The following is a 14,717-nucleotide window of genomic DNA, read 5'->3' as shown; positions in this document are numbered from 1 at the left end:
CTTATTTGAAGTTTTAAAACTGATTTTGTTTTGTTACTCGTTTTGTCAACAAAAAAACATGCGTAATCTCCCTGACTCAGCTGTTTGTTTCCTCTCGGGCAGATTTGGCTCAACCATAGCAAACCACTCCCGTCCCCGCGCTCTCGTGACCATCCCCGTGCCGCTCCCTATTGTATGATTGCCGAAGCCGGGCGTTGTGTCGGCGTGATCTCGAGCGCACCTGTTAGGATTGATTCATTGTCTCATCTAAGGTAAGGCCAATTTTTGTTTGAGTGTTGCCACGTTTTTTACTTCTGGTGTTTCGTGTTCCGTGGCAGGTCCCGTAATTCGTATTTGCCTGCGTTTAAGTATGGCACACCCTACGGGCGAGGGAACGGGTGGGGGGTGAGACGCAAGGTGGTCAGTAACATTAATATCGGCCTTATGGGGACTGGCAAGAGCGAGGTGAATGAATCAGCCCCTACCCCCTCATCCCCCACCCCCGCTCGCTCCAAGTCCTAACATGGGAGGACTGAAATTTGGCCACGATACCTTAAATGCTATTCTGGTTTCCCAGCCCATAACCCGTGGCAGACAGTGATGAGTTGGTGAGAAGACTAGGAAAAACATGATGACTAGGCAGGTTTTGGAAATTTGTGGTCAGCAGTTTTTGAACTGGGATCAATTAACATGTAACACATGTGCTGAGCTGGTCAGGTAAGCTACATTTGTGAGTGCAGCCTGGTTCTTATGAGCAGTGAGCCCAGGTCAGGACCAAGTTCTGCCGAATTTCTGAAGTTAGTTGTGTTGATTTTTTAGCTTGGTTATTTGCAATTTCCCTGATACTCCTGATGCCAACAATTTCATTGGGGTTGGCAGAGTATTGTGCATATTTGGGTAATAAGCTGTCCTATTTGGGCAACATTTTGTTAACCTTTTACACCCAGAAACAGTACCTCATGTCAGATTTGGTGAGTGGTCTCATAGTCATTTTGTACATAGAGTACATTGTGATGTCTTCAATACCTACTTTAATTTGGTATTTTTGGAGATAGATAGTTGTGATAATCTGTCCCAAATTGAAAGCTGTGACCTACCACAGCCCCCATAACTTATTGTTGATATCTGCCATGGCTTGCAGACTTCATCTGTGTGCTGAAATTTGTGATAGCTGGGCACCAACCTTTTGAGTGCTGTGATGTATTGTGTTACATGTGTGGTTTTTGGGAGGTATTGCTTATGTGCAGGGCATCTTTGCAATAGTGTGTAATCTTTGGAGTCCAGATCTGGGGTAGCTCATATTTCTTGTTGTATTTTGGGTCCAGTCTGCAAAAAATCCACCCTTTGTGCCTGATGTTTACACAAAATCCTTCCTGTGAACCTAGCACGGTCACGTGCGGTCAGGGTGTACTTTCCTACCTAACGTTAGAAAAAATCATTGTACACCATTCGTCGTGTTTAAGGCATGACATATCGTAAATAATCTCAAAACAGGTAGAATCATGCTCCTACCTTCGAATTTCAATAACTTTGATGGCGGGCCCCCGAGCGCCGCGAGCACCGCACCGCCTGGACTCCCCAGTGCCGTTTCCGCGTTGCCGTTGCGTAAATACAATATTTCTGCGTACCAGTACCAAGAACTGTACAAAATGTACCAGACCAAAGTAAACCATTCGTCATGTTTAAGGCAGGACAACCATAACCTAACTGTGAACCATAAAAATATTTACTTAACATAAACCATATTTACCATAGCCATATTTATCATATAAACCATATTAACTGCGAACCATACTATAAACTATAACTATAAACTATACTATATAAATCATACTATAACTATAAACCATATCTACTGCGAACCATAAAAATGTACAGGGACAAGGTAGCAAGAATCCATGAAAAAGAATCCATGAAATTTGATCCTCGACGCCAACGGGACCATGGGTTGCAGGGGGATTGGGTGGGGAATGTAAAGCAAAATGAGAACAGGGGGATTGGGTGGGGAATGTAAAGCAAAATGAGAACATGGCAGCTAAATAAAAGCTCACTATATGGCACCTATATATGGCATGGAACATGGATGCCAATGAGATGCTGGGTTGAAGGGGATTTAGGGTGGGGAGGTAAGGTTAGGTTAGGTTAGGTTAGGTTAGGTTAGGTTAGGTTAGGTTAGGTTAGGTTAGGTTAGGTTAGGTTAGGTTAGGTTAGGTTAGGTTAGGTTAGGTTAGGTTAGGTTAGGTTAGGTTAGGTTAGGCTAGGTTAGGTTAGGTTAGGATATGTTCTGGACTATTTTGGCCTGCATATTTCATAAATGTACCTAAACTCGATAAGAAACGATTTTGGTTGCTTTATTATTGTTACCTTGGTCCCATACATGTTTTATGGTTCTTGATAAGCAGAAATATTGTGCTTTCGCAACAACGTAGAAACGGCGCTTGGAAGTCGGGGCGGTGCGGGGCATGCGGCGCTCGGGAGCTCGCTATCGTATTTATTAAAATTCGAGGGTAGGAGCATGATTCTATCTGTTTTGAAATTATTTACGATATGTTCCGCCTTAAACACGACGAATGGTTTACCTTGGTCCTGTACATTTTGTAGAGTTCTTGGTAAGCAGAAATATTGTATTTACGCAACGGCGAAGCAGAAACGGCGCTGGGGAGTCCAGGCGGTGCGGTGCGCGCGGCGCTCGGGAGCTCGCCATCGAAGTTATTGAGATTCGAAGGTAGGAGCATGATTCTACCTGTTTTGAGATGATTTACGATATGTGCCGCCTTGAACACGACGAATGGTGTGCAATGATTTTTTCTAACATTAGGTAGGAAAGTACACCTACACCTCATGTGCAGTGCTTAGGTGGGGGCAACATGTGCCAGTTTTTGAATAATTTTTATTTGTAAAGGCCTCAAGAGTAATTTTGACTGGACAAATTTGCAAAGTTATGATCATAAACAACTTATGTGCTCAGTTTTACATTTGTGTGTGCTCATATTACTGAGATGCTGGTGCTGTACCATAAATGTTCAATACAGGGTACGTTTTGCAGTCTGTCATGAAGTCAGCATGCAAAAATCTATTCACTGCAAGACATTGAAATAGATTCTGTGTTCTGAGCTCAAAATTTGTGTGGGAAAATTTTTGCTTGAAATTTCCTTTGCAACATTATAAATCCCTTCAAAAATTATCTCTCTTTTGTTCTGAAATTGATGTTGACCATGCACCAAACTCTGGGGTCTTAGATTTATGACTTGCATATGCTGAGAAGGTCCTGGGCTGAGTTGGACATGTACTACATTTGACATGTTGAGGGTAGCTTGTTTTTTTTACAGTCTGGCCTTTTTTACAGTATGTCCTCAGAGCAGGTACTGAGTCAAGGTATAGGTTGGGCATAACTGGAATTCATGGTTTTGTGTATGGCTTCTTCCACTGATATTTTTACTAGCTGGTCATTGCTTCAGCTTCAAGTTCAAGGGAGGCTTGAATTATAGCCCAGCTTCAGCTCCATGCTCTCTTGAATTGCAGGCTTCAGCTTTGTCACAGTGGTAATATTTGCTGTATTTGTAAATTTGTGTTGCCTTAAACAACAGTTCTGCACAACCTATCACCCTAACATTCCACCATATTAAGGTTGAGACAGTATATGACTGAAAGCTCAAAACAGCCAGTCATTCTCAGGGCTTTTTCAAGATTTTATCTGAACCCTTGGAATAGATGGATCACTGGGATCAGAGCTCAGCCAAATGGTGCTTTTAGTGCGAGTCCTGACCCCTACTATCTGATCACACAATTTCATGGGAACAGCAGAATTTGGCTTTTGGGAAACAGAGCATCACATGGTCTATAGTAACACATTGGTTTAAACTTCAGTCAATGTACTTATAAGTAACTGGCCCTCAAACCACCAATGCTGTTAATCACAAAAATGTTTTTGTGCTGATGTCATCCAGTAACAACTGACAGTGACTTCCAAGCGGATTCTGCTGTTGTCATGATTACAGCAGTTGGGACTGTGGGTAAAAAGGGTAGTGGTATTATAAAGGATTCATAACATAATTTTGACTCAAAAAATAGAATTGATATATTTGTCATGTTGTCATGGTGCTGTAGTGGCACTACCTGGTGCTATTAGTAGATGAGACCAGTTCTGCAGTTTCACTAGGTTGTGCTTTTGAAATATGCCCCAAAGTTGGGACACTCCCCTTAAAGGGAGTGTTCTTTAAAGGGAGGAATAACAAGGCAACAGAATGCGGCTTCTCAAGTAGTGTTTTGCAAGTTGTACACTTTTTTCTCTATACACACATGTGTTGCGTGTTCTTTTACTTATTGTCATCTTTTCTAACATTATTAGGATTTGATAACCAGCACTTGGTCCTCATCTGAAATGCACACATATCTGAAAGCAAAACAATTTTATGCCGCATTCAAGCTCATATTGTCAGCCAACCAGCCAGTTTGTCTCACCATGATCTAAGCTTGCATACACAAGTATGATTGGTACTATGTTACAACATTGTTCAATCTTCATAGACTCATTGCTGGTCAATTTGAAGCTCAGTTGACAGCAGGTAACACAATACAGCCTGACAAAGGAAACTATGCAAACAGCTTGATATGGCACATTTGATCATCACAGCAATACCTTATTATAGTTCACATACACCTGAAGCCAGCCCTACTGACAACAGCACCAGGTTCCCCCGCGCTCGCGGCTTTGAACCTTGCCATGCGACTGCGTCTCGGACGCGCGCGGCTTGGAAGGCGTCTGAGGTCCGCTGGGTGACTGAATCTCCTCCGGCGACTGGGACGTGTCGGGGATCTGGTCCGGCGCCTCCCAGTGTTGCAGGATGTGTCCAGCCCGGTGGGCGACGTCCTCACCGGCGACGGCCGCGATCCGGCTCAAACACTGGCCCGTGTCCTGGCCCTGGATCCGCAGGGCGCACAGTTGCATCACCAGATGGGTCAGCACCGTGTCCTCGGGCAGCCGGCCCGCCACGTTCTCCGTCAGCTGCTCCAGCTTGGTCAGTTCCCCGTCATATATGAAGTCGCTCATCAGCTCCCGGTCGAACATCAAGTGTACGTGGTTGATGAAGAGGTAGATGGCGCCGAGCGCCGCCCGACACGACGTCAACCGCAGCAGCCGGCGCACGGGCGGTGGCGCCTCGCGCAGGTAGAGCGGCGCGCTGCTGAGGTCGTAGACCACGCGCTCAGACTCGGCATCGGAGAGCGTCAGTCCTAGGCACGTCATCCGGCCCGTCATCCGGAATGCAAAGAGATACAGCTTGTGCCGGAGGAAGAAGCCGATCATGTTGAAGAACGGCGTATAGCGGTGGTCTATGTCCTGCTGGCTGACGCCCTGGCCGAGCGTCTGCGCGTACGTGGCCACCAGGTGCGCCGGAAGAATGTTGACGATCCGAGGGTCGGTTTCGAACGGGAGACTGGCCGGGTTGGCGCGAGCCGCCGCCATGGACGTGGAGAGCTGGTCGAACGTCTGCATCAGTTCGCCGGTGAGCGGGTGCCCCTGCAGGCCGACATCCTGTATCAGTTGCACTATGCCCGCCTTGGCGCTGTCGGCTGACTGCAGCGCGGGCCCCGCACTACCTAACAGAGACGTCATGCTTTGTCCCATCGCCAACACCTTTTGGGCGGCGGCCATCAGAGCCACCTGTGGCGGGTCACCTCGACTCAGCTCGAACCTGAGCGTGGCGTCAATGAGACCGATGTTAAGTCGGGCCATTGTGACGGCACTGAGCATGGGCGGACTGCCGGGAATGCCCTCCGCTCCCTTGTTCTTCACGTCCCTGAGCAGCTCAAGCTGCGCGTGGTAAATGGTAAGCGCCGAAAGGGCCGGCGAGACCTGCTCCAGCGTCCCCGTCGCCTGCGTCGCATCCATTATCTGCGTCATCAGGCTCTGCTGCTGCGCCGCGCCCTCCCCCTGGACCATCGAGCCCAGCATGCCCTGCAGCACCTCCTGCTCGGCGGCGGTCAGCTGCTTGGTCGGTGGCGGCGGCCTGTTCTCCTGTGCGAGCGCCATCCGCAGCGCCTCCATGATCCAGGCGCTGGCGTCCGGCTCATTGGTGGTGAGGGAGGCGGCCGCGGCGAACATAATCCAGTCGTCGTGCACGGGGTGCGGGCCGCGCTCGGGCGCCAGCGCCTGCCAGGCGTCGCGCAGCAGGTCGACGCAGCGCGGCATGACGACCACGCCCCGGCGGATGTCGCTGCCCGCCTGGCGGATGAGGCTTACGGCGAGCGCCTCGGCGGCACCCTCGGCGCCGCCTGCCAGCAGCAGCTCGCGCAGCGGCGCGTGCAGCTCCGAGAGCGGCTCCGTCGATGAGAAGTCGAACCGGAACCGGTCGTCGATGCCGTAGATGTGCTTGCAGAGGCTGCTGCCGGATCTGACGCACCACGGCCAGCGCCCGGGTCACATCGGCCTCGCTGGCTTGACTGAGCAAGTTGTTGGCGGGTATGAAGAAGCTGGGGATGCAGTGTCGCTCCAGACAGCCTTGGATGCGGTCGAGCATGTTCAACGTGTGCTGGAAGATGTCGTGCTCCTCCCACTCGGTGACGTTCGCTGCCTCCAGTTCCCAGAACATGAGCATCTTGAGGTGATACGTGACCAGCACCTTGGGCTCCTTCATATACGCTTTCTGCATCATCTTGATGAGCACGTACACCTTTCTTTGGTTGGCGGTGAGCGACCGGGCCAGTCTCTTCTCGGGGTCTGAGAAGGAGATACGCCACTCGAGATCGCGCCGCTGGCTGCTGGCGTGCCCGGCGCCCACCAGCAGGCACCGACCGTTCTTGTCGATGTCCTCCCAGACATCGGGCGGTGGCCAGACCCGGCCGTGTAGTCGCTCCAGACACGCACGCAGCGCTGGCAGCTGCTCGGTCAGCGGCAGGGCCGGCACCAGGTCCTGGTCTTCGATGAAGCTGTACTCGCTGCGCTTGTCTTCGTGCTGCTCCTGCTGCACGTTGACGGCCGGCCCCTGTCGATGCACGAGGATGTCAGGGACCTTTTCCTTCAACTCCGCCACCACCCAGTCGTTGAAAACCATCGATGGACAGGTAGCTCACCACCCGGTCGTCCTCGTCCACAGACTTGCAGCACTGCGTCAGGTCGGTGATGTGGTCGGACACCTGCGACGGGGCGTCGACCACGACGCGTGTGTATCCCTCGTGACTGGCCTTTGACGTGTCCATGTAGAACAGACCGGCCCCGCGCCGCGGCGCCACGGCGAGCTTCTTCATCTCCACCATCATGTCCACGTCAGACACCTGGTAGAAGGGCGCGGTCCCGGCGGCCGCGCGCTCCGTGTACGGCGGCACGGCCAGCCGCTCGATGGACGAGCCGGTCACGTGGCAGCCGTACTGCTCCTGAATGTCGGGCAGCTTGTCCAGGCGCTCCTGCAGCAGCCCGGTGTGGGTGGGCACGTTTTTCTCCAGGTCGTAGACGGGCAGCAGGTAGCGCAGGGCCAGCGAGGACGGACCCAGCGCCAGGCCGCTGACGGCGTCCCGCCGCGTCTCGGCCAGGAAGCGGCCCAGCGGCACGCGCGCTAGACTCGCCTCCGTGTACATGACGGGGGTGAACTGCGACTCTTCCGGGAGATTTTGTAGGCCGCGCATCGTCACCGAGGTGAGGTTCTGCGCCACGCTCACTCGCCCGGCAGCGGGTTCGCATTCCTCGCGCCGTCACAACTGGCGCCGCACGACTGGCGCCGCCTCGCGCACCGGCGGCCGAGCTGCTCCGCTTATCGGCGCCGCGTTGCGTCACGATTGGCGGCGCGGCGGGAGACCGCCGACGCGTCTGCTCCGGAAAATCCAACTGACGTTGTCGTCCGTGAGTTCGTGGCGTTCTGCGCAGCGCGCTGGTGACTCATGGGTGTGTTGAAGGCCACGCGGGCCTTTGTTTGTTTGACCGCCACTTCCCCGCGCCCTCTCTCTACCGCTTCCCCGCGCCCTCTCTCTACCGCTTCCCCGCGCCCTCTCTCTACCGCTTCCCCTTCCTCCATCGCCCGCTTTGCCTCTTTTTTCTCGGTCTCATTCTTTTTCGTTAGCCCATCGCAAACGCTCACCACTAACTAGCCCTCCCTCCTCCACGCGCGCCCTCAAAATAGCCGATCGGAACCACCTCACACGACACGTCGCGCGCGGGACGATGGCAGACCGGAGAATTGCCAGCCGTGATCATGCAGATGATGCCATTAACTAAGGTGATGGAGCCTGAACCGTCTGGCAATCATGCCGTTTGGTTTGGTCAGTGCGTTAAAAGTCCGCCCGCCGCGCGAGATTAGCAGGCGTTGGTTTACGTTTGTAGGATTATTCGCGCAAACTCACAAATAACACTACAAGAGAATACGCAAATTTTGGGCGCAAAATTACCATTGCAGTTGACGCGCCCGAAAACACAAATGAACGACAACAAAAAGAATACGCAAGTTATATTGTTTTCTGCATGATCATGTACATTAATCAGATAATTATCTTTGTGACACCCTTCATTATATAGCTACTTTATTATCGTAATTGTTTGTTGGTTGCAAGGAACATATTTGTTGTTAGGCAGAGAAGTGTTCGGGGTGCATGCTGGTTGCCATTAAAAGGACAACGCCCGTGTAGTTATGGCCCCTCTACCCCGGCTTCGACCACTGAATAGTCTATTGGAGATCGCCTTCGGAAAGACGACGTGGTCGCTGTCTGTTTGACTACCGGCCATTTGTTAGTGAGCTGTAAACATTCAGCTCGCGTCCATCGTGCAATTAGCTTCAGATCTTCAGATGATACATCATATCAGATCTTCAAAGATGATAGCTTCAGATGACGGGCCGGTCGGTCCTGGTCGGGTCGTATACGTTGCAAACATCCTCATCGTTCGATCCAGTCCCACCCTGCCTGCAGTCTCGGTTGTAGCTAGAAGCTCGCCTCGCGCCGTGCCCATGTGTGTAACACGGAGGGTTGACGCGCTGCTCTGCCCCGCTGCTGCATCGGCGGGAGCGGATCCGCCGCCGGGCCGCCACCGACCGGCGTCTACCGATGCGCCCGCAGGTCCAGTAGCTGAACACAGTCGCCATGGCCAGCGTACAGAGCCTGCTCAGTCTGCCCGGAGAACGGACCACCGGCCAGACTGTGCGCACACAGAACGGTGAGGCCACAAACCTGGGACGCGGCGCGGACGGGGAGGAGTGATCCAGACGGGTGGGTCCGGGGCTGGTGGTGGACCCGGCTGAATTCTTGCTGGGGCTTGTGGAGCGGTCATTGCCAGAGTTGCGCCGCGAGTGACCTGTCCCGTGCTCGTGGACGTACCTTAACGCTTACGTCGTGGGTCTGGGTGTCTTGCCGTAGCCAACAGAAATTCTCAGAATTCCGCAAGCGGGCAAAGAAAGGTAAACTAAAATAGCACACCTTACGGGAATGTTGCGAGTCTTCAGCCTATAATCGGTCCAGTCAACGGGCGCATGACATAGGATCTCGTTGGCATGCATTACTACAAGATCACGTAAAACACCCGCGGAGAAATTTGTCAAGGTTGAGCTCAGGCCACGTTTCTAACATCGCTTCACCTGGCCCACGTGTCGGTGTTGCATTGTCGGCTGGCCCGAACCTGGTCGTGTGTTTGAGTTGGCCGCACCAAGCACAGTCCTACCACACCTGTTGCTACTCGTGGCTCACCCGTCTGTTGTAACGACCAGCCGCTGGCCGGCGGTGTCACGCCTGACGCCCACCCGAGCTCGGTCACCGGACTGGCCGGGACGGCGGACTGCCGCCGCCCGCGCGGGCGCGTGAGGGTGCGGCGCCGGCCTGGGCGGCGCGCCGCTGACCGGCCGGACGGCGAACTGCCGCCGCCCGCGCGGGGCGCGTGAGGGCGCGGCGCCGGCCTGGGCGGCGCGCCTCTGACCGGCCGCGGCCGACCCCGCCCGACAGTGATGGCCGCCCAGTCGATCGCCAACATCGTCAAGTCTTCGCTGGGCCCCGTCGGCCTGGACAAGATGCTGGTGGACGACATCGGCGACGTCACCATCACCAACGACGGCGCCACGATCCTACAGCTGCTGGAGGTGGAGCACCCGGCTGCCAAGGTGCTAGTCGAGCTGGCCCAGCTCCAGGACGAGGAGGTCGGCGACGGCACCACCAGCGTGGTACGTTCCCCGTCGCGCCGGCCGGCGATGTCGGCGGAGATTGGTGAACGTGTTTCCCTGCTTGTTTTTCGCTTTGTCTCGGTGCGGGTTAACCGCGTGTCATGTCACCATGCGCGAGGATGCAAGCTGACAGCTGACGAACCGGTTCGGCCGTGGTTTTGCAGCTGCTGCGATTACGGGGAAGTCGAGTTTGTGTCAGGGGTTGAGGTGTCGTGGTTTATGGCGTCAGCTGCTGCGATTTCGGGGAAGTCGGGTTTGTGTCAGCGGTTGAGATGCCGTGGTTTATGGCGTCAGTAATGCTGTGGTCGAGGAGGGAGGTGTCGTCGGCGATACAGGCGTGTGTGTGTACTAACATCTGAGTGGTTTAAATATGTACGAGTAATTATAGCCCCTAGCAGCAACCTGTGGAGATCCTGTAAAGATGTTTCTGATGGTTTATGATGTGCCGCGGTTGACTGCGCTGGGCCGTGTGGCATGGATGTCATTTGAACAATTTTGACATATTGTCTATGATTTTGTTCTGGTGCATGCATTTAGCTAGAAATTCAGCATGCAAGACAGCATGAAAACGCAGATTACTAGCCGTAGAGTGGCTACATTTTCCAAGCGCAGAAGAACTGTGACCCGTTCATTGGACCAATGTGCTCAGTGTCACGTGGTCGGGGAATTTAGTGCCCACTCGTGACTTGCCGCTCACAGTTAATACTCGTTAAATTGGGCCTCGTGTACTATCAGCTGTTGGACGCTACCGCGCCATTGATGCTTGGCTTGTTGGCAGACGCGGTGCTTAATACCATCGGCATGCAAGCGTCACCGAATACCAATCGTGCGCAAAGCCTTTCAGGTCTCGCATGATGACCTTGTATCTGACCCCTGGTGGAGAGTGTTTACTGCGCGTCAAATGTCCAGGCGCTGCCAATACCGCACCCGTGGGACGTCTGCAGCCTCCTGCCGCCGCGCCGAACTCGGGATCGCCGTGACGGTGACGGGTGTCTGACGGCACCCGGGTCTGTGACGTCACGATCACCCCGCCGCAGGTGATCCTGGCCGCGGAGCTGCTGAAGAACGCCGACGAGCTGGTCCAGCAGAAGATCCACCCCACCTCCGTCATCGCCGGCTACCGGCTCGCCTGCAAGTACGTGTGCCGGGGCGGGGGAGACGCGTCGGTCAGGATGACCGCGGTCCCGGCTCCCGCGCAGCCGAGCCGTCGTTCTCCGTTATGCGGCGAGAGTTCTCAGCGTGACGTGTGTAGAGACTGGTGTCCACCCGGACGTCCTTCGTCACCGCCTGGGTAGCGTACTAGCTGGACTCAGAGCACAGCTGGCTGATGACGACTGCCAGCCAGCCGGCAGCGAGCCGTCTGTGCCGGCTGCTTGAGGCCCACAGATGCCCCGGTCGGGGCGGCCGTGACGTCACCGTCTCCTGACGCCCCCCCCCCCCCCCCTCTGGTCCGCAGGGAGGCGTGCAAGTACATTACCAGCCAGCTGGCCATGCCGATCGCCCAGCTGGACAGCCAGAGCATCGTCAACGCCGCACAGACGTCCATGTCGAGCAAGATCATCGGCGCCGACTCAGAGTTCTTCTCGCGCATGGTGGTGGATGCGGCGCAGGCGGTGCGCATCAGCGATGGCAAAGGCGGCCACCGCTACCCCATCAAGGCGGTGAACGTGCTGAAGGCGCACGGCAAGTCGGCGCGCGAGTCGGTGCTCGTGTCCGGCTACGCCCTCAACTGCACGGTGGCCTCGCAGGCGATGGTGAAGCGGGTGGTCAACGCCAAGATCGCCTGTCTCGACTTCTCGCTGCAGAAGACCAAGATGAAGATGGGCGTGCAGGTGAGTGCGGGCCCCGCCGGTGGGACGCTGGCGCGAGACGGCAGTTCCTGGCAGGGCGACGGAGGACGGTTGGCGGAGTATGGGCCGCGCGCGCGCGCGGTGCCACGTCGGGCGCTGTCGCCGTGGACAGTCCAGCGGCAGAGAGCGGGACAGTGACAGGCAGTGAGAGCGCGCGGAGTCGTGCTCGCTGGGCGATGCTTTGACGCCGTGGGCTGTAATGACACTGAACCTGGGGGGAGAAGGGGGACCGGCAGGCAGCGAGCCCGGAATGGTCGGACGGGGGGGAGGGGGGGGGGGGGGGGCTCAGTCTCATAGAATATGAGTCTGACATACGCTAGCATGCTATCATGTTCATGCCTGCTGTTTAGAGGTGTTGCGTGCTGTCCGAAAGGAGTTCAGCTTTAGCGCCGTGTTGTTGCCAGTCAGCTTTAGTTAGGGATTCCAATGGCGCCAATGTGTTAGGGGCTATCGAGTTCTCACCGAAGATTCAGCCGACGCTTTTAAACAGTATTTTCGTCACACAAGCGGTTATCAGCCAACACTCACACAGCCTGTTCCCCAGTCCGGCGTCTGAAATGCACTTAAACGCACTGAACACGTCCTGATGGGGCTGGTTATCACCTGCGTCGTCAAAACTGGCTCCAACAGCCGACTGGATCTCCATCAGCTGATGGCGTGAATCAACGGCGCTTTTGTTCCCTCTGCTCGCCTCCCAATTAAGGGCGTTAAACGAACGCCCGTGGACAGAAAGAACGCTATGCTGGCGTGAGCGTCTGCCTGGCGCCTGTAACGTCGGCCGGCCGCCGCCAGGTGCTGGTCACCGACCCGGAGGAGCTGGAGCGCATTCGGCTGAGGGAGTCGGACATCACCAAGGAGCGCATCCAGAAGATCGTGTCGGCCGGCGCCAACGTGGTGCTCACCACGGGAGGCATCGACGATCTCTGCCTGAAGGTACGCGCGCCGGCGCCTCGTGCCGCCACACTTGGTGGTCTGCAGGCCGGCTGGCTGTCGGGGGCCGTCACGGTCGCCGCAGCGCCTGCTTTAAGTCTGGCTGGCCCCACGTGCTGTGTGCGGTGTGTGGAGCTGTCGTAATGTTGGAGGTCACGCGTCTCGCAGACGCGCGGTGTCGGCTCGTGACGCGCCGTGTTGGCCGTCGGGCCGGGCGGCGTTTCGCTACCGGAGCTCGTGCTGTTGTGATGTGAGGGTGAGAGTGTGTGTGGGGGTGTGTGTGGGGAGGGGATTGGGATGTGTCGGGAAAACTGCGCAATTTGTGGACGTGCTGTCTGCAGCGGAACATAAATCGGGGGGGGGGGGGGGAAGGGGGTGACAAAAGAACTCTCGCGTACGAGAAGGAATGCTGCCAAGTCTGGAGCGGCGCATGCGCCGAGTTCTCATCTGCCGCCAGTCCTTGATCGACAGGGAACGGACGGAGTCCGTGTTGTGTCCGTTGGATTTAGGGTCTGCGCTGTTTGTGTGCGAGTGACGGCATGCTGCTCTTGAGGTGTTGTGCAGTGGTGGCAGTCATGTGCTGTGTTCGGGGTCCATGGCTGCTATGACTTGTGCTACCAGCGGTTGCTGTTCTGTCTCCCGCGCGCCGTGTCTGGCTGCCATGGTCGGCCACTCGGGTGCCTGAGCGCCGCGGTCGGTACCGCGCGCTCTACCAACCCCCTCTGGTGCTCGCGGTCGGCCACTCGGGTGCCAGAGGGTCGCGGCCGGTGCCGCGCGGTCGGCCACTCGGGTGCCAGAGGGTCGCGGCCGGTACCGCGCGCTCTACCAACCCCCTCTGGCGCTCGCGGTCGGCCACTCGGGTGCCAGAGGGTCGCGGCCGGTACCGCGCGCTCTGCCAACCCCCTCTGGCGCTCGCGGTCGGCCACTCGGGTGCCAGAGGGTCGCGGCCGGTACCGCGCGCTCTACCAACCCCCTCTGGTGCTCGCGGTCGGCCACTCGGGTGCCAGAGGGTCGCGGCCGGTACCGCGCGCTCTACCAACCCCCTCTGGTGCTCGCGGTCGGCCACTCGGGTGCCAGAGGGTCGCGGCCGGTGCCGCGCGCTCTGCCAACCCCCTCTGGTGCTCGCGGTCGGCCGCTCGGGTGCCAGAGGGTCGCGCCCCGCCGCCCGCCGCCACGCTGACGTCCGACGCGCGCCGTTTCAGTACTTCGTGGAGGCGGGCGCGATGGCGGTGCGTCGCTGCAAGAAGCAGGACCTGAAGCGGATCGCCAAGGCCACCGGCGCCCAGTTCGTCACGTCGTTGGCCAACATGGAAGGTGGGTGGGCGGCCGCCGCGTGAGGCTCGCTGCCGGGGACGCCGTCCGCAGCCGGCGGCAGCACTCGTCTCAGCCGAGGCCGCGCGGGGGACGAGGTGATGCGTGCAGTGCAGTGCGGGAACACTGGCCAGCCTGTGTGCAGTTCAGTCCGATGCCTCGGCCTGTCTTGGTGATGATCACTGCGGCGCTGATCACTCGGTGAGGGTCACTGCAGGAAGGTGGAGACACCGGTGAGACCTGGCGTACGGTCTGCTGGCCAGACGTGGCTGGATAATGTGCTGGGGTGTGGGGCGGGGGGAGGGGGACACTAGTGAGACCTGGCGGACGGTCTGCTGGCCAGACGTGGCTGGATGCCGTGCTGGGGTGTGGGGCGGGGGAGGGGGACTCTAGTGAGACCTGACAGACGGTCTGCTGGCCAGGCGAGGAGAGCTTCGACGCGTCGGCGCTTGGCGACGCGGCTGAGGTGGTCCAGGAGCGCGTCTCCGACGACGAGCTGATACTCATCAAGGGGTGA

General features: G+C 56.5%; 1 protein-coding gene across 1 annotated transcript; it reads left to right on the top strand.

The window, feature by feature from the left end:
- The first annotated feature begins 141 nt into the window (after positions 1–141).
- LOC119100855 (T-complex protein 1 subunit alpha) lies at positions 142–14,717 on the top strand. The gene is made up of 8 exons (XM_037224025.1): positions 142–251; positions 9,019–9,115; positions 9,895–10,109; positions 11,147–11,244; positions 11,566–11,941; positions 12,752–12,892; positions 14,092–14,203; positions 14,623–14,717. The coding sequence occupies exons 2-8, from the start codon at positions 9,043–9,045 to the stop codon at positions 14,715–14,717; spliced, it is 1,110 nt and encodes a 369-aa protein (XP_037079920.1). The 5' UTR covers positions 142–251; positions 9,019–9,042.

This window comes from Pollicipes pollicipes, unplaced genomic scaffold (genome assembly GCF_011947565.3).
Source record: "Pollicipes pollicipes isolate AB1234 unplaced genomic scaffold, Ppol_2.1 Scaffold_4881;HRSCAF=5763_pilon_pilon_pilon, whole genome shotgun sequence".
Lineage (NCBI taxonomy): Eukaryota > Metazoa > Arthropoda > Thecostraca > Pollicipedomorpha > Pollicipedidae > Pollicipes > Pollicipes pollicipes.
Note: the sequence above shows the minus strand (reverse complement) of the source record. Positions and strands in the feature narration are given on the sequence as shown.